The sequence below is a fragment of the Tursiops truncatus genome, chromosome 1, assembly GCF_011762595.2.
Source record: "Tursiops truncatus isolate mTurTru1 chromosome 1, mTurTru1.mat.Y, whole genome shotgun sequence".
Classification (NCBI taxonomy): domain Eukaryota; kingdom Metazoa; phylum Chordata; class Mammalia; order Artiodactyla; family Delphinidae; genus Tursiops; species Tursiops truncatus.
The window spans coordinates 48,319,758-48,339,736 of NC_047034.1; the positions used below are offsets into that span (position 1 = coordinate 48,319,758).

General features: G+C 49.7%; 1 protein-coding gene across 1 annotated transcript in view; it reads right to left on the reverse strand.

Annotated features, from left to right (window-relative positions):
* The window catches only part of CACNA1E (calcium voltage-gated channel subunit alpha1 E), a 296,790-nt gene that overhangs the window by 61,128 nt on the left and 215,683 nt on the right, over positions 1–19,979 (reverse strand). The window contains exons 9-22 of the mRNA XM_033853854.2: positions 19,095–19,148; positions 18,387–18,476; positions 17,231–17,440; positions 16,342–16,454; positions 14,593–14,705; positions 14,099–14,230; positions 13,559–13,631; positions 12,585–12,702; positions 10,468–10,535; positions 8,888–8,985; positions 4,729–4,785; positions 2,907–3,560; positions 2,196–2,509; positions 9–168 (exon numbers count right to left, since the gene is read on the reverse strand). Coding sequence (XP_033709745.1) covers positions 9–168; positions 2,196–2,509; positions 2,907–3,560; positions 4,729–4,785; positions 8,888–8,985; positions 10,468–10,535; positions 12,585–12,702; positions 13,559–13,631; positions 14,099–14,230; positions 14,593–14,705; positions 16,342–16,454; positions 17,231–17,440; positions 18,387–18,476; positions 19,095–19,148 — 2,254 coding nt within the window. The remainder of the gene's footprint in view (positions 1–8; positions 169–2,195; positions 2,510–2,906; positions 3,561–4,728; positions 4,786–8,887; positions 8,986–10,467; positions 10,536–12,584; positions 12,703–13,558; positions 13,632–14,098; positions 14,231–14,592; positions 14,706–16,341; positions 16,455–17,230; positions 17,441–18,386; positions 18,477–19,094; positions 19,149–19,979) is intronic.

A 19,979-nucleotide genomic window follows, 5' to 3' on the forward strand; every position in this document is an offset into this window, starting at 1 on the left:
TGTCTTACGGGTTGGTGGTGCTGAAGATGAACATTGAGCTGTGAGGCACCATGGCTTTGCCCGTCTCACGCTTCTCCTTCTTCTGCTGCTTCTTCTCCACTTCCTCTTCATCCTCTTTGATCTCTGCCTCTTTCAAGGGACTGGCTTCTCCATCAGTCTTGCTGCTGACTGCAAGAGGAACGTGTTGAAATCTTCAGAAACCTTGCTACGTGCAGAACGGTGCCCTTCATTTTCCACTGGGGATGGGATGGAGGGCACGGGAGAGGCAGCTAGGGATGTGCCTGGCAAGGTGCCTGAAAACATCGGGGTGTTTGCTAGATTATACTGAGTTAAGCCCTGCTCTCTTCCTAGCCTTACCGCTGCCCTGATTTCAGGTGGTATAGCCCTGTTTTTTGCCATATAAATGATAATCATGTTTCCCAGGGTAAAACAGAATGGTTGTTTCTGTTGTAAAGTTTACAAAGTTTATTTATATCTAAACTCTGAACTCTTTGTATATATTCACTTATGGCATTTTTCACATCAGTACACCTTGGACGGCATATATTATTATTCCCCTTCTACAGATGGGAAAACTGAAGTTCAGGGAATTCAAGGACCTATCCTAAGGTCATACAGCTGGTATGGGTTCCCAATTCAAAATTCTACCTCCTTTCAAAGAAATCACACTGCAATGGAAGATTTTAAGAAGACATTACTCTGTTTGTGGCAGCCTTTCTGGCTGTGCTTTTTCCCGTCATGATTAATGTAGAAACAAGAATGCAATATTCACGCGAAGATGGGTCCATGACTTTATCCCAGGATTGAGAGGATGAAGAAGCAGAGACAGAGTGGGGCTGCTGGACCACTACTCTCTGTTTCCTTATGCAAGTCCCAGAGTGGGGTGAGTGGCAGAGAGGATGAGGCTATCAGAGTGGGGCAAAGGAACCTCTCCCACATTCCCATTCACTGAATGCTTCTGCCCTGGAACCTTGTGTAAGTAGCAAACCACTGAGGTCCTGACCCCTTCCAGGTCCTTCCAAAAGGTAAGTCATCCAAAGTGTCCAAAAACCCTGATGACACGCTCTTACCTACGACCAAGGACAGGGACTAGCCCCAGAAAGAGAACAGAGGGGGGTCAAACTTTCTTAATGTTGTGGAGGGCCCCCAAAACTTCATTATTAGAACATAAAATTAAATAAGACAGAAAAAAAGGTTGTGAGTCTGAGATCCTGAGACATGCCCACCCAAGTCAACCCCAGGGGCACCAGATATGCGAGATTTCACTTTTTAAAGTAGTACTGGTACTCTGAAGAACACTTTGAGACATTTTCTTCACTTTGAGAAGGCGACGAAACAGAGACAGAAGTGGGAGAGAGAAAAACAGGGAGAGAGGACTGTTCTGTGAAAAGAGAAAAATATGGGGAAAGAAAGAGAGGAAAAAAAGCAAGAGTGGAATCCTGTGGTCATGATTCAGTGATGATAAGGTGGATGGTGGGATTAATGCAGAGATGGGTGGGGTGTCAGGGCAGGGATGGGTGTGGGTTAAGTGCTTTTGGGTTGTTTCCGTTTAAGGTCTCACAGGTGAACATCCATTGCCTTTAGGAACTATAAGAGAAAGTGTGACTAAGAGCTCCTAGGAGAAAGAGAGTAGATAAGAGCAATAGATTCATAAAATGTTAGCACAGGGAAAGATCTCAGAGGTCATCCGGTTCGATGCCCTCACTTCACAGATGATAAACTGAGGCCTCGAGAGACACAGGGTTTAGGAGGCTACACACCGCGCACAGCCAGTGCCGGCCCCAGCCCACCTGCCATCTTCTGTTCCAGCAACGGTCCCCAAACTGTCAAGTGGCAGAGCACCTGGGGGGTCCCAGAGAATGCCGTCAGATATTCATACAATAAATCAAATAGCTGAATATAAAAATGGGTCAAAAATCACGTGTGATCTCTCTGAAGACTCTAGGATGGTCACAGGGGCCAAAGGCCTAAGGACATTTTATGGGCAAAACTTAAGATTGAGAAAATTCTAACTTATTTTTCTTGCAAACTGGGAAAAAAACTGCTGCTGTTTTTTTTTACATGTTGAAGAGTGAGTTCATCCCTCTGGTGGGGTTTTCCACGCAGCTCTCCAGGGATGATTCCAGAGCCAAGACTCCCCCAGCCCCGGGCACGATGAGCAATGGGGGTGAAGGGGACAGGAACTGTGTTCTCACTGTGCACCACGGTCGAGTCCACCAAGGGGTCCACGTCAGGGATGGCGATGGTGACGCTGGTGCTCTCGGGGGCAGCCCTGTCCGTGTTGGCCGTGGTGCAGGAGAGGTCGGGCTCACTCTGGCTGATGACCCGGCCCATGTCCAGCTGCACGTCCCCCAGCAGGGCTTGCTCACTGCTGCCCTCCGGCTCCTGTTCCGTCAGCGCTGCATCCTTCTCCGCTTGCAGCTCTGGTTGGGGCAGGGCGAGGGGTGTGTTGGCCTCGTCGAGGGCTCCTGCCAGCCCGGAGCGTCTGTGCACCATCAGACTATTGGTCCTGTGAAGAGAGAGGGGGACACAGGCGGTGCTCAGATCGAGAAGCTGTTCCGAAACGTCTGATACGCCTGGCGAGAAGCAGAAGTGCGGGGAGCCTAAGCAGCCCTGCTGGAGAGCACTGGCATCCGGTGCCTCCCACCCCACCCAGCCAGGCAGTATCCACAGACAGTATCCACTGCCTTTACTCCTATCCATTCATCCACTACCCACTCCCAACAGGAGATGCCCTGGTGTTCAGGGGGGTGGACGCCACCGCTGTCATATTTACACACGCCTCGTAAAAGGCGCATTAGCATCACCTCCATTTTACTACAGGGGAAACCGAGGCTTGGAAGGGCTCACGCTGAAGAACCCCTAACTCCAGCCACGCTGCATGCCTCGGGCATGCTCCTGCTTACCTCCTTAAGTCCTGGGATCGCTCTTCCTCCTGGATTGTGGGCTCCTTGCCCCCGTGGCTGTCCCTGGGCTCGAGGTCCCTCTCCCCCTCACTGGGCACAGCTTCATCCAGACTCCGCTCCTGGCTGGCAGACCTGCTCCTGGAAGCGGAGGAGGACTCCTTGCCCTCCGTCCTGACGCGGCGGTGCCGGCTGCGCCGCTGGCTCTGCCTGTGCCTGGCCCGGTCCTCGAAGGCCACCACGGTCTCCCCGCCCCCGGCCTCCTGCTGGGTCGGGTCACAGTTCCCATGACAGGGCCTGGCCAGCCAGGGCGGCTCCCGTTTGCCCAGGGACACGGGGCTCCTCTGGTTGTCCAGGGCACTCGACAGGTCCCCTCCGTCCCCCTGGAGGGACCCCCCGCGGCTGACGCGCTCCTCCTCACACTTCTCCAGACCCAGGCCCAGGGCCGGCCCCTCGATGGGCCTGGGTCTCCGGTAGAGGCTGGGGTGGGCATTGAGTGGGTGGAGGGAGCTCAGGGGGTTGAGGGGGTTGAGGGGGTTCATGGGTGGGGCCTCCTCCTTGTTGAGGGCCTCCTGGCTGGGCATCTGCATGTGCCTTCTCAGCTGGCTGGTGCGCTGCTCCCACACCGACATGTGGTGTCGGCGCCTTCGCTCCCTCCTGGCAAAGGGGAGAGGGCGAGGGCTTGGTCAGAGCTGACGGCTAAGGGCCAGGGAGGGCGGCCACGGGGCAGAGGCCAGCCCTCGGTGGCCGTGGGATGGGGGGACACACAGTGCAGGGAGCGAACGGGAGAGCCCAGGACCTGCAGACAGGGTGCACAGAAAGACGCGAGGGGCCGAGGGGGTGGTGGGACCACTGTCCCCCGGTCCGTGGGGCTTCCCGCTCTAATCACTGCTCCGCAGGAGCTGAGAGGGGTGGGGTCAGCCCAGGATTGAGTCCCGGTCCCCAGGACAGTAGTACGAAGGCTTACCAGATGTCCGCTCCCCCAGCTCCCCTCTGCTTTCAGGGCAGCAGCCTGTACCTGCTCTGTGCCCACCAATGGCCCTTAGTTCAAGGTGAGAGGCCTTTCTTCCTCCTCCTCTCCCTCTCCTTTCCCTTTCTGAGGACAGCCTGGGAGAGCCAGGGCTGAGAAATACAATGGGCAGGTACTATCCAAGGGTGACGGATGACAGTGGCGAGCAGACCCGTGTTATAAAAGGTCTTGGCATCACTCTTGCAGTGATGCAGTGGGGTCTCTTCCACAACCACTAATAAAATCCACAGGACTCTATGTCCAGGGACCACCAGCAACTCATACTCAAAACAACCGCTGAACAGTCCAGCTCAGGGGCCTGGCTGAGCATTCACGTGGCAGCGGGAACACACAAACGTGACACAGAGAGTGGGCTCCCACGGGGGGGGGGGGTGGACGCCTATGCCCACACTCACACACGCCTGCGGGCGCACGCCTAGAGCCCGTGCAGGGGATGCTCACATGTGCCCACACGCATCCTCACTGGGGCCCACACGTGCTGTCCACAAGTGCCTGCGTGAAAGGCACCCCACCGGCACTAACGACCCACACCGACACATGCCCACTCACAGGCCACACGGAAGAGCAAACTGCACACGGGGTCACATACCTGAGACGCACACTGAGATAGGCACATGGTGAGAGGTGCGGAGGGGCAGATCCACAAACCATGTGCACGGAACGCCCACGCACACACCATGGCACACACTGACACGTGCACGCCCGATGCCACTCTGCCCACGGCAAGGACAAAGACACGGTGTCCCCGCACCCACACGTAACCACTCACAAACACGCAAACCGGTACACACATACAGGTGGCTGCTGCGTGGCTCCCACATCGACATGTGGTGTCTTCTCCTTCTGTCTCTTCTGGGGAAGAAAAATGGACAGGTTCAGTTTATCCTGACCTCTAGGACCCGCAAGCCCCACGGCCACCAGCCGATCTCCAGGGAGAGGTGCAGAATCCCCTACGTGTCTGCTGCCCTCTGTACACTCCCAACCTTCAGCTCTCCAAGGGAGTGACCTTGGTTCCTTGCTGTGTGCAAACACACGGATCTAGTATTGAAGCAAACATGCGGGCACACAAAGGGTCTATTGCTTCCCGGAGGTAACAGCTTCGGATACTCAGTCATCAAGCCCCACTGGCACTCACGCTTTCACCTAAATATCCTTCAGAGACCTATTTTGGAAACCCTGTAAACTTGGACAAAGAGTTGTATTTCCCCCTGATCATTTCTAGGATATTCACAAGGGTGTGACTCCCCAGCTCATCACTCCAATCTCACACAACATGCAGGGAACAAATGCACTGCCATGCACACCATCGAGGCCACCAAGTAGCCCACGGCCAAAGGCGGGGCCACCACTCCGTGGGCTGCTGTCCACATACTTCAGGATGTAAGCAGTGCCCCCTGCATGTGTGCAATGCAGTGGCCCTGACCAGAGGCCTTCAATGTTCAGTCTATTCAGCTGGGTAAAGCACAGTATTAACCTTCCTGGCCTTGCACAGGGAAAAATCTCTTCTACAGATACACACGTGTTGTGTCCTTTCAAACACAAGGAAGGTCAGAATGGTAGGGTAGAGGCATCACCCACAAAGGCAAACAGGAAAAATGAAGCTGTCAGTGCTTAGGTGGAGGATTGCACGTCTGGGACACCTGTGGAATGAGCTTGCCCCAGTTCCTGGGCTGACAAACCCAGTCTGGCCCAATGGGCCCTGCCTGGACCTGGGAGGTTGGCAAATGCTGCTCCTTCCCCGATGAAACTGACACCCACCAGTGGAGAACACGCAGGCAAACTAGCACTGTTCAAACGCCGTGTCCACATCTGCAGAGAAGCGTGGTCCACGGTGGGCAAAGGGAGCAGAGGCAGCTGGTCTGAGCCTGAGGAGGCACAATGCACATAAGCACCCCTGGAATGGATGTGGGTATCACTGTGGAGACACCTGTGAGCTCCGCAAATGAATGCACCCCTCAGCATTGACAGCTGCAATGCACGCAGAGTGGCCATGCCAGGAAGCACGGGCAGCACAGAGAAAGAGAAGCACACGCTCTAGACGGGCAGCATGCACTCCCACCAGGAAAAGCACCTTCCACTGGCTATTTGCAAATTCTCAGATATTCAAATGCCAGCCCTCTAGGAGCACATGTGTAAGAGTGTAATTACATGGAAGAATTCTCTCTCTCTTACATGCTCACATGTGTGCATACCCACATATGCGCACACGCACACGCGCATACACACACACGCGCGCCAGGCAAAAGAGAGAACCAACCTCTAATTTCCACACAAATCAGATACACACTTCAAACTTCACTTCTCCAGTCGCACATACAAAGATCCAGACTCATATCCCATCACAACCATTAATATGTCTTCATACCTAAAATCACAGAGAAGCATCTTTCCAACTCATGCATATATGACCTCACATACACCTTGCAAGGACCCTGTGGATCAGGAAGGGTGGTTGGTATTCTTCATTTCGAAGATGGGGAAACAGGGATTCTGAGATGCCAGGAGGTTCCCTCAGCGTGTGAGGGACCGAGCTACGACTAGCACTTGGGCCTTTTAATTTGTAACAATGTTCTTTCCGTGTTTCTCTATGGACACCACATTCGCACTTAGTTATACCGTAGTCCGGAAGTCAGGAGTCTGGGCTGTAAGCCCAGGCAGCGCACACACACCCTGACAACGTTCCACCTGTAGCACCCACCTCGCAGCACAAGCACTGCACCCAAAGCCTGGATCTCTGCTCATCTTGGATGGTCACAGCACCTCTCCCACCTCACTGTGGCCGGATACGCACACAGCTCAATGCCTACTGCCATGTGCCTACCAGCATCTCATTCATTCTTTCATTCCATAAATAGTGATTTTCTACTCTGGGCCAAGCATCCTTCCCCCGCGTATCTCTAACCCACTCCTCCTCCAGGCTTCCTCATCTCAGTAAATAGAACCACCTACTGCTAAGTGACAGCCAGCCCTACCCACCAGCATGTTTGGATACCTGTGTATATGTATTTTTAGCCCAGGCTCATGAGCGCAGGGAAAGTGGAGTAGAAACTGCTCAAGGCCCAGAGAATGCTCTAGGGAGCAAGGAGTTGTTTCACCTTTCTTCATCAATCTTTAAAAAATTTGCCGGGGGTGGGGGGGAGGGGAGTTTTTTTCTCATGCAGGGGAGGGAGGTCCCCACACATAACTCTGGAATGTTCCTACAAGGCGAGGCCGACGACATTCATAGGCTTTCACACGAGCTCTGGGCAGAGAAGGGCTCCCCCCTGATCAGCTTCTAGTAATAGATGACAGGGTCTGGGGCCAGGCTAGAGGTCCAGCTGCCAGGGCTCTCAGACCCTCCCCAGTGATACCCCAGGACCCCTCACTAAGTTCTCAGGACGGCCAAGAAGCCACAACAGGAATTCCGTGGTTCTGTGGTCACTTCTCAAGGCCCTTCTCCAAGGCCCTCCCCCAGCACCATACAGTGGTCAGTCGCCCCGCAGGGCCCATGGCCTGCCGGTTCCACCAGCAGCCACAGGGCCAGGCTGGATCCTCAAAGAGTCTACACTCGCCACTCTAATTTATCACCTCCCATGCTCTCCCTAATCCGCTCCAACTGGATTCTGTTCCCACTGGGCCACTGAAACGGCTCTCGGGAAGGTCACTAACAGCGTTCATTTTGCCAAACCCAACGCTCCCTTTTCTGTTCTCATCTTACGTGATCTTTCAACGGTCCTGAGCTCCGCCGTCCACTCCCTCCGTCTGGAAGCGTGTTCTTCTCCACGTCTCCAGGACACCACGCTCCCTCGTTCTCTCTCCCACCTCCGGGCTGCTCCCCATCAGTCTCCTCGCGGGTTTTCCTCGAGGCCCGGAGTGCTCTGGCCTCTGTTCTCAGCTCCTCGCTTCTCCAGCCCACCTCTCCCTGAGTCAGCCCGCCCGGGCTGACAGCTAAAATGCCGTCCAAATGCAAACGCTCCCCCAAATCCTTATTTCTAACCCCGACTTCTAAACTCCAGACTCACAGGCCAACAGCCCGTTCAACATCTTCACTTGCATGTCTTACAAGCATCTCAAATTTAACGTGGCCAAAATGAACCTTGGATTTCCACTGTTCTCCAGGCTAGCAGTAAATACCACCATCATCTACCCAGTTGCTTAGGTTCAAACCTAAAAACCTGGGAGAAACGTTTGTTTCTTCTCTTTTTTTTTTTTCATCCCCACCTCCATCACATTTATTCCATCAGCTCATCCTATTGGTTCTCCCTCCAAAATACAGACTGAATGGGATGACTTCTCATCTTCTCCATTGCTACCATGGTCTGTCTAAACCACCACCAGCTCTCACCTACTTTACTCTAAGAGCCAACCTCTGTCTTCCTGGCTCCAGTCTGGGCCCCTACAGTCCATCTCCACAGAGCACAGGGACCTTTTAAAAGTGTAAATCCTAACCTATCCACCCTTCCCCTCTAGACCCTCCTATGGTTGTAACTAGAATAAAAGCTAAAGTCCTTCACCTGGGCCTTCAGAACCTCCCGGGCCATGTCTCCTTCTCTTCCCCCTTGCTCCCTTCATACCAGCCACACTGGGTCTTGCTGGGGATGTTCCACCTTCGTAACGTCACACGACCATCTTCGACACATTTAGGTCTCTGCTTAACTATCATCTCTTCAGAGAACCCCTCCCAGATCGCCCGAAGGTACTCCACCCAATTCCTGTTCCTCTGCCTTAGTACCCTGTTATATGTATTTGATAGCTATTCTCACTATCTAAAATTATTTCGTGTATTTATCAGCTATCTTGCTCACTGAAATAAAAGCTCTGTGAAAAAAAGAGAGCCTGTCTTGCTCACTGCTGTATTCACAGGACGTTTCCTGGCATGGAGCAGGCGCCCTGTGAGAGTTCACAGCTTTGGAATTGAGCAACTGGCTGTCAGCACAGGAGCCCAGGGGTCTGTGAAGTGGGGACAGCGACTCACTCGATGGAAGGCATGTTGGGTGCAGACATCGGGCTGACCTCCTTGGCCTTCTGCAGCGCGTGTTTCTGGTTGAAGGCCTCCTCTTCTTCCTGTTCATCCTAGACACAAAGCAGAGAGGGCTTTGTCTGGGATCCTCGTGAAGGACAGCAGCTCCCATGGCTCTCCCCAGAAGGCGTTCTGGAGACCAGGCGAAGCGAGACAAGAAGGGCAAGAGGTGAAACAAGGCAGAATGAGGTCAGGTTGGCTCACAGACCTCGGGTGGCCAGCAGCCAGCCCCCTTGAGACAGCAGCCTCCTGGCCAGCAATTCTGGCCTCCACCCTGCCCCACCTTCTCAGGACAGCCGTGCAGTTCTACCCCAGTGCCAGTCCTCAGGGGAGCTGGCCGGGGTTGTGGAGGTCAGAGGCCAGAGCCGACACTTCTCAGATGCTCTGCAGTGTCTGGAAGTGATGGAGGGGGACCTTCCAGGCACAGCCCCCTGAAGTAAACACCACACTTCCCATCACGCCCTCTTCCCTGCACAGCTAAGTGACCCCACCCTGGGGCCCCAGGCAGGGACCTTATCCCCTCACCCACATTCCTGCTCATAAATGTCCCTCTATGCGATGACAGCAAGGAAAGCCGGTTCAGGTAAAATGACTAGAGCTCCTAGGAATACACACATCTTCACAGCCTGCTCTGGTTTTCACACACATCATTTTACTTGATCCTTGCAGTACTCCTGTGAGGTATGCAAGGCAGATATATCATTCCTTTTTTACAGATAAAGGAAGCAAGGCTAATGGAGACCAGGGGTCAAGCACAAGCTAAAAGAGCCAGTGAGTGGTCGATGCATGACTCACAGCCAGCTTTTCAGATACTAGAGCTGGTATTTTTCCCTGCCTGCAGAGAAGAAGACCCTCAAGGACGTAGGGAAGAGCAGTCACGGAAACATCACCAGGTTGCTATGGGCTCTGCCCCAAACCAAATGTGTATTACGTGGGGAGAAGTTTTCACTCATCTCCCTAGACCATCCCACTGCAATCAGTATTGCCTCCACCCCTGAAGAAATGACTCAGAGGAAAGAAAGGAACAGTTCTTTGAGCAATGTAGCAACTAGCTTCATTGAAACTTCCCTCAAGATGACCATGGCCACTGGAGTACCCCAGGAGACACAGTCTAGGAACAGAGATGCTCCTGGCCCCTCTCACCCCCAAACCCAGAAGTATGAAGGCACATGATTGAGGTCTCACAGCCACAGGTCACAGGAGCAGAGGTGGGACTTAAATCCAGGACTTTGGTGTTTTCTTTCTTTTCCAGGGCGTAATTCTGCAAAGGATATCTTTGGGAGTTTGCAGTGACTAAGTGATTATCTTCTATGTCCCATGAGAGATCCAGTCTGCTCCAAGGCTCAGCAAACTCAGCGAGGGTGAAGCAGGCTCCTTTCATGGATGTGTGGCTCTCCAGCTGTCCACAAGCTCCCAGAAGGGGCCTTCCTGGCAGGCTTGAGCCAGGCAACGCAGACTTTTGGACGCAGCCCCAAAGGCCAGCAGGCACCCAACGGCACTAGAGAACCATCGGATCCCCGGAGAACAATGCTTACCTTGGTCAGCTCCTGGGCATTGGCCAGATTGTCCACAGCGATGGCCAAGAACACATTCAGCAGTGTGTCTGGGGTGATGAGTTAAGGATGGGCAAGTAAGAAAAGCCAAAGGCTCCAGCAAGGCTGAGAGGGCATCCCCAGGCCTTTCCTGCCTGGGACACCAGCAGGAGCAGAAACCACCCCAAAGAGTCACTTAAGCAGGGGCTGTCGGGGGAGGGTGAGAGATGTTATGCAACTCTGTTTGATGCAGAATATGTCTTCTCTCCTTCCACATGTCATCTCTTTGTACAGGACAAAGAAATACCTGAATCAAAGCTCCCAGAGGGCAAAGTGAGCTACTTTGTGACAAACTGGGCTTCCATTTCTGTGACTCACTGCCTAGCTTTCTTTTTATGGGTTTTTCATGTTTAGTTTATAGTCTGCTCTGGCCCCTAGAAGTTTTCAGGGCAGAAAACTTAAAGAAGTATCACTGTTCTGTGAGACTATGGAAAATGCAAAAATATAGCTGCAGCACATGGCTGTCCCTTTTCACTCTAGCAATCCCAATTCAACGCAAGTCCCACCCCTCAAAACTTCTAATGATCATGTAGAAGTTTGCAGTTTATAATGTAACATTCGAGCAAATTATCTCATTTACTATTCATAACCATCAAAGGAGAGAGATATTGCTTCTTCCTTTCAGATGTGGAAACTAGGCGCTCAGAGAGATTAAGTGACTTTCCCAAGGCCACACAGCTGGTAAACAGAGTTGCTGGGATTAAAACCTAAATCTTTCTGGTCTAGAGCCCACGACCAGCCATGGATTTTGGAATTAAATGCACTTAGTTTCTAGTCTCCCTTCACAACTTACTAACTGTTTGACTTTGATTAAGTTATTTCCTCTAAGTCTTATAAGGTAAGGATTAGATGCAATAGTGCCTGGAAAGCGTTTAGTACAGGGTCTCATGAACAGCACAAGTACGATAAATGTCAGCTATGCTCAGTAGTATCAGCATTAATCATGATACTAATATTTTTGAGAACTTACTATGTGGAAGGCTCTGTTCTATATTAACATATAGAGCTGCCACATGATCCTGCAATCCCACTCCTGGGCATATATTCTGGAGAAAACTAGAATTCGAAAAGATACATGCACCCCAATGTTCATTGCACACTATTTACAATAGCTAAGACATAGAAGCAACCTGAATGTCCACTGACACATGAATGGATAAAGAAGATGTGGGATATATACACAGTGGAATACTACTCAGCCATAAAGAAGAATGAAATACTGCCATTTGCAGCAACATGGATAGACCTAGAGATTATCATACCAAGTGAAGTAAGCCAGACAGAGAAAGACAAATATCATATGATATCGTTTATATGTGGAATCTAAAAAACATGATACAAATGAACTTATATACAAAACAGAAATAGATCCACGGACATAGAAAACCAAGCTTATGGTTACCAAAGGGGAAAGGGGGAAGGAGGAATAAATTAAGAGTCTGGGATTAACATATACACAGTACTATATATAAAATAGATAACCAACAAGGACCTTCTGTATAGCACAGGGAACTATACTCGATATTTTGTAATAACCTATAAGGGAAAAGAATCTGAAAAATATATATATATGTGTAACTGAATAACTTTGCTGTACACCTGAAACTAATACAACATTGTAAATCAACTATACTTAAATTAAAAAGTCTTTTTTAAAAAAGTAAAAAAAAAACCATATAATTAATTCATTAGTATTATAATCTTGTCACTATTTCAGCCCATAGTGATCTCTGTCTTTTCTTATTTTCCCCAGCTCATTGTATCTCCAACCATTTACTATAACAGACTCATATGTTTTTATTTGTGATGATAATCTGATAACTTGGATATTATGATATCTGATCATTTGGATGATACTTGCTTATATTTATCTTCTTTACCCAACTAGCAGATGTTCCTTAGATCGGGATCCTTGTGCCTCTTAGTACACCTAGCAATGGTCAGCCCAGTGCTACCCCGCCCCCCCACTATTACCACCATCAGCACCACTACCATCACCTCCTCCTCCTCACATGCTGGTCCCTGCAGGCAGCCCAAGAGAAGCCTTTTAGAAAGGATACAGTTTCCAAACAAGGTGAGCACAATGAAATAGATAGCTGACCACATGCCTGAGCTGACCCCACCCTGGGAGCGGATCCCATTGTACATCACCTCATTCCAGTCCTCACCCGTCAGGATCTACGCAAAGCAAACAACAGGCAAATCAGAGACCTGGGTTGGATGAGAAAATGGGGTCAACGGAAGGGGGAAAATTCTGGGCCTGGGTCTTTTCCATCTACCCCTTGCTTGATTATCCTGCGAGAGAGAAAAAAGTGTCACGGCCATGAATAATCCTCAACTTCCTTCTGATATGTAAGAGACATTGAAAACAGAAGGAGAACATCAAAAGGAAAGATTCTATTCCTCAAAATATAGAGTCTCCTCACCCTGACCCAAACATCAGCTTTGCCCGGCCTGTGGGAATCACACAGATGAGGTGGTCTGGTCACTGCCTGACTGTCCCCAGGAGTTGCCAAGATACAGTTCCTGAGACAGCAGCATTATTGGAAAGGGCCTCATGGGCTCCAGTTCTGGAAACCTGGGTTCTGGTTCAGCCTCAGATTCTGGCTAAATAGCGTTCTCCTTTAGCTCTTAGACATTATTGATTGAGTTTCCCCCATGATTTAAAAAAAAATTTTTTGGGGGGGGGGGTGCGTGGAAAAGATGCTTCTTTAAATGCACAGGTGGGTTTGAAGATACTTCCAATTTCATAAAACCAGAAATGCGATGTTGCTGAATGACTTTGACTAACATCTCTTGCAAACTCACAAGTGTAAGGAGAAAGCCAATGAGGTCATCACAATAGAGCTCTTTTATTATTGGTAAGGACATAGCTATAGAAATGCTAGGGATTATCGTGGTGATGATTACTCAATAAGCAAGAGTACCCAGCTGCCTGAGAGGAGCTTGGAGAGGAAAGGGAGATTCTCTTAACACATCATTTTATAGTGTGTGCACCAAGGGATCCCAAGTAACATTTTTTAACGTCTCATACCTGGAATACAGTCATGATGGCTGCAGGGAAGGTGTCAAAGTTTGCTGAAGGAGTCCCATCATTAAAGTTGAACCTGAAAAAGGAAATTCAGAGAGAATGAAATGACCAAGTTTTCCTTTCCCGAGATTATGCCGTTTTCATCACTACTTTTCCCCTTTCTCCACATCCCCCTGTGCCCTACTCTCCCCTCATCCCAGTAACTTATGAAGACAGTTTTGGTGACTACTACTGGGGGACTGTGCACTTGAAGGGCCCTGGTAATGGGATGGGGTCTGGGCCGATCCTGAGTTACAAAGCCCCAGGCTGTACCTTTCAGGGACAGCTCCAGAGAGAGGGGTCCCCTCAATAAGAACCCTGTACAGTGTGAACAGATTAAAAACAGAGATATCTGTTCCACACACATGCTCGTGGTTGATTTGAGCCACAGACACGAACAAACGAGATAGTTAACATGGCAATCAAATTAGTGACCCCAACGCTCACAGGTTGAAGTCTAGGTTTTGAGGCTCCTTTGGATGCAGAGAGTTCATTGGTGCTTACCTGCCTCCAAACAGCTGCATTCCTAGGAGAGCAAAGACAACGATGAAGAGGAAGAGAAGGAAGAGCAAACTGATGATTGACTTCATGGAACTCATCAAGGAGACCACCAAATTCCGGAGGGATGCCCAATACCTACAAAAAACCCAGACAGCATTACAGCAGTGAACACTAAATACTAAATTATCTCCATGCACAGCTGGGCATCTGCCTGGTGGTCTATGAGATAAGCCGCATCTGCATACTTGTAGGAAGGAGAGATGACAGCAATAATGTGGCTCCCTTGGGAATGTGGCACAGGATATGGCATCATGGGCATTTTTCTGGTTTAATCTTCGGAGAAGAAGAAGGAACTGGAGAACGGAGTGGGGGGTGGAGTCAGAAAGGGGATCATGTGGTAAGGGCATGTGGGGATGGAAGGAAATGAATATAATAAGGCAGAGAGAAGCATCCACTCTCGAAGGTGGTTGGGAAGAGTCTAGATTCTGATCACTTACTTGGTTATTTTAAATATTCTTAGAAGCCGGAGAGCTCGCAAGACACTGATTCCAAAAGATGTACCAGGTCTGAAGATCGCCCAGACCACTTCAAAGATGCTGCCCACTGTGACCTAAAGAGCCAAACCCAGCCACGGTGAGAAGAGGAAAAGGAGGAGGAGGTGAATGAGGAAGAGGAGAGAGGAGCAATCTTGTATTCCGCAACCAACAGCTCTCACTGGGCCATTGTGAAATTCAAACTCCCCCCTCCCCCACCCAGCCCACCTGCAACAGGACCACCTGTTTGTGAAGGCTGCCAAGGAAAAACAAGACTCTACCACCTCTCTCCCCACTGCTCCCCACTCCCCTTGCTAAATTTCCTCCTTCATACTACAGATTGCTTTACTGACTGCTGTTCTGTCCTTTGTGAAAACTGCAGTAGTCATTCACCACTTCTGCACACATCTGACAGCCATACTGTTCTTATAACACCTTGAACAGACAAAAGAGTGGTCCTCAAATGAGAAAACAAGTTTAAATTAATACACGTTGCATTCCAATACAAAAACCTCTGAGAAGATCCACGTTCTCTCATTGTCCTAGAATTTAGTGCTAACAAGAATGTTTCAGTCACCTGTATCTTTCAGTCACTCAGGACCCCATACCCCAACGTGATGGTACTACTTGGTGGCGTAGAATCTGACTGCTATAGAAATAGCAACGTCAAATCAACCATCCAATTTGTTTTACGCTTTAATTATGTGTTTATTGAAAGCCTACTATATTCCACACATTGCACTAGGAGAAAGAACAAAAATTAATTCTCACAGCAATGCTGAAAAGTATGTACATAAGGGAACTAAGGTGAAAATGGGCTTTCACTAGTTATTATGCCTGAAAATTGCCTGTACCCAGAAGCATATGTTCCAAGTTAAAATGCAGATTGGCAAGGGCTCAGAATCGTTAGCACCTAACTGGAGATTTGGCAGAAAAAGAAGTAGGTTTGGCAGAAAGAGAGATGGTTCAGGAACCCAAAGTTTTGAAACCTACTTCTGCTGCTAACTGGCTGTGTGAACTTGCCCACGAGGTCTCCTATTTACTCATGTGTAAACGGGCAGCCTAACTCCCAGCACCTAACATCGTGGACATCAGACCCCTGCAAGCAGTGGAGGACAAATATGTACGTGAGAGCACCTTGAAGACTGTTAGTAACGCACACATTTATATATCAATATTATTTAGGAAAGTGGACACTGGGTGAAGTAGTCTATGTGGGGACTTGCTAATACACGAGTGTGTATGTGCATATGTGCGTGAATGTTTAAGGGTATACCCAGATAATTTTCCCAATTTTAAAGTGAACTCAAAAAATAAATATATAAGTTGCTCATTTTTGATTGAACCACCTTCTGGAATCAAGTCTTTTGTCCTTCTCCCCCAGGCTTCCCTCAAGACAATAAGTGGTTCAAAACTTTGGCTACGGGTAGCTTTGTAAAATTTACCAAAGTGTTTACTCTGTGGTATGTGTGTTACCGTTCAGTAAAACATTAAAAACATTAAAAATAAAAGAGCATTTAAAAGACCCAAACAAACCCTAGGACGGCAAGGGTTCACTCATTCCTGACCTCCCTTTTGCTAATCCTATCTATTCCCCTTTTATAGATTCTGATTTCAGTGCTTCACGCCCAGAGCCCCGGAGCAAAGCTGCTTATCTCAAACCGTGGCACAGCAACACCTGGCAGAAGGATGGGCGGGCTCCAGAGCACTTACCCCAAAATCAAAGCAGTTGAACGAAGAGTGAAAATAAAGGCGAGGCCCCATGCCGTACATCTTCAGGGACATCTCCAGGAGGAAGAGTCCCAGAAACAAAAATTCTGCATAGTCTGAAAGCATTAAAGGCAGAAGCGTTGGTTCCATGGATGGCACGGGCTTCTGCCCTCCCCGGTCCAATCGCCCCACCTACAGAGGAACCCTCCACAGCAGCAGGACCTACACAAGCGGGACTTGCAGTGACCATGCCAGCTCAGTGCCAGGCAAAACCTAACGAAGTCTGAAAACGCTCAGACCCAGGATGAGTCCCAGGCACACTCCACAGGTCAGCTTTGCTCTCTTGACAGGTGGCTTTGTCATTGCCCTTCAAATGGTAGATGGCTCTCAGGAGAGAGAGAAAGGGCTTAAGCATGGCTTTGATGAAAGAGCCGGATTCGCTCTCCACACTCTCGGCAGTGACAGCCTCTGGGAGCCTCACTCGCGCCCAGCGGCAGCCTTACCCAGAGCTGACCTACACGTTTCCTTTCTGGTCTATTGAAGGTATCCATTTCCCTAGGAACTTTTTCCCTAGGACTTTGGTGACCAAGACACCCTCACTGAGCCTACTTAAGGCACTAAGCTGGCCTTAGACTACCCAAGGTGTAACACCATCTTGTTGACTCATCAGCAAAGATTTGTTGATCTGATTCAATAATGAATGACAGCTAGGAATGGTCGTGTGATAACCCCGACCCCTTGAGGACAGCTCTGGCCTCGGTCACAACGTGGTGGAGAGGCAGAACTCTGGGTGGGCAGGACCACTGCCAGGCCCACGTGACACCTTGCTCTCTTGACATTCACACCCCAATTGAGCAGCTGCCGTGAAAGCCAGTAGTCACCATTCACTTACAGAGGAGGTGGGTGAGCCACTGGGGCTGGTTGTGATGGACGATGGCCACACAGGCGGTGTTGAGAGCCACAAGGCTCAGCACAATCCAATAAAACACCTGGGATTTAACCATGTGGCGGATAGAGATACGCAGAAGCCGCTCCTTGTGCCGGAAGTAGGAGGCCCCGTCCACCTTTGTACTCTTGATGCTGGCTCGGGCGAGGGGTGTGCCTAAGTGGGAGAAGTAAGGAGGAAGAATGAGGCTGCAAAGGACATCACCCTCCGTGGCAAGCAGGTATTCGCAGGGCAAGGTGGGCAGCTTTGGTCCCAGGGCTAGGGTACTGCCACGTGTTATGAGCTAAGAGTTTCCACAGCACAGCAGGGGACCCTGCGGTTCCTCTGGGCACCCTCAGTCCTAGGAAACGGAAAGATTCCCCAGGCAGGACACCAGGCATCCAGCCGGTATCTTGAATCCTAACAGGATCGTGTTTATGTCTGTAACAGATTGGGCTTCTCTCTGGCTTTTCTTTTTAAATATGCTTCGGGCACTGGAATCATCCTGCCGCATTTGTGATTTTTCTGCCACTGGAAGCCTAAAGCAGCGATGAGCTCTGTACGCCTCTTCTGCTTTGGAGGATGAAGTCAGACCCTTCCCTTTTATCTGGGGAGGAAAAAATCTGCCATCAGCCAGAATCTCTAAGGGAACCTGAGGTTGAACACCAGTCATGTTAAAGGGTTGTCAGTAGGAATTTGTGTAAGTATCACATGGAAGCAGGCGATGGAAGTAGGTAGATGCTACTATGATTAAGCAAATGATTGCAGGTTCTCAAATGGGTGTCCTCAGGATCCTTTGAACAATTTCCCAAAGTGGGTTCTCATTATCACATCCAGGAGAGATAGGATATATATGCCGATGGGATACATCTGCCACACTCGAAGAATCTGGGTTGGATTCTTGGCCCTAAGCCCCATGTTTCACATAACAGTATCCCCTGGTCCATCTTTTTCTGTAAGTCATTGTCAACTAGATTAGATTCCAACGCCTTTTCCTAATTACATCCCAAAGTTCTGGATTCTTTGGCCTCCCTTCCTCCTGGTGGTGTTTCTCCAAAGACAGGATGTTCCCTTTCAGAGGAGGTTCAGAGCAGTGAAAGGAGATCTGACAGCCTCCACTCACCCACAGAGGAGATGTCGACACAGTGCTCGTCGCTGGAGTCCCGCGTCATGGCCTCCGTCCGGCTCCTTTTGATGGTTGCCCTTCGGAGCACTACACCGGGGAAGGCGGAGGCCAGGGAGAGGACACAAGAACAACCGGATCAGTCTGGTCAGAACTGAGGACTGTGGGCAAGAGGCCCCTCTGACACAGGCGCCTGCCTTTAAATACCCGAGCCAGGGTTAGTGAAGTCAGCAGCACCTCTGACACACGAGGCTCTTGAATCCCATGGGACAAGGCTCCCGAAGCCTTGCTAGAGCTTATCTAAATGCAGTAGGTAACAGGTACTCCGTATCTATTTGTTCTGGTTCTTCATAAACAATGTCACTTCCTGCCAATGAAAGTGGTCCCAAGATGATCCCCACAAATTGTCAAAGAAGATCCCTTTCTGTGCCATTGGTTGTATGATGGCTTTTTCACTGCCCGTATCAAGCACACGCCCTGGAACAAAGCAACTCTTGGATTTCATTTTCATCACTTTAAAAAACATTTAAATCCATGACTCAAGTCCCTTCATTTTAAAGCATGAGGGATTTTATGACAGAGAGACTTGCGTTTCAAATCCCAGAGCGCCCCTCTTTTCTTTCTTTCTCCTCTTTTGATCAAGAGAGATTGCCTCTGCAGAAGAGGGGGCAAATGCGAAAGGAATGAGGCCCTGGAGCACTTCCTTACCTTCTAAGGCTGATGTTCCAGCATTTTTATTTTCTTCAGCGAGCATGACTTCCTCTATATGGAAACAAATGGTTTAGTAAATTATCGGTAAATGCCAAATTACTTTGCAACATGAAAATCCCTCAGGAACGGCTCTGGCTCCAGGGCAACAGAGAGAGAGCAAAGAGTTCAGAGCTGGTCACAGGCATCAGCAAGACATCAAAGGTCATGAAGGGAGCACCCGAAGGTCAGAACAGAAAGGAAGGTCTTCAGTGAGGGGGTGTTGGTGGGTGATCGGTAAGATTCAGCTCTGTCTCTGATACACTGTTTAGGAGAATAGCCCTGAGAGCGAAAGCTGATCTTTTTAACTAAAATCCCCTAAATTGATAAGAATGACAAATTTCCATTTCTGTTCTTTCTTTTATCCAGGTTCCTTAAACCTTTTCTAGCAGCAGGAGCTCCCTTAATTTTGCTTGTCTGCAGCCCCCAGGTCATAACACCTTACCCCTTCATTCTGAAGGTGAGACCGTGTTTTGGGTTCTAGCCTACTCCTTTAAGGAAGGGGCGGAGGAAGATTCTCACAGCCACCCAAAAGAGAGGAGCAGGGCTTATGGGCTTGCCTCCTCTCCCCGCCACCACTTCCATCCTGCCTAGCTGAGCAGAGCTTGAGCTGAAGAGGCTTGGGCCTATCATGAATTTGTCCCTGTGATATAATAAAATATAAATATTTGGTTTCTGTCCACCTTCCTGGCACAGAGCTTCCAAACCCTTGGAATTTACTGTCTTTTGTACGCTAATGAGATGACTCACTGTGGGAGAGGCCTAGTTAGTGTAAGCATGGGGGCTGGTTTCCCCCAAAAACCAACCACATGATTAGAAGGTTGTAACTTTCAGTCTCATCCCCCT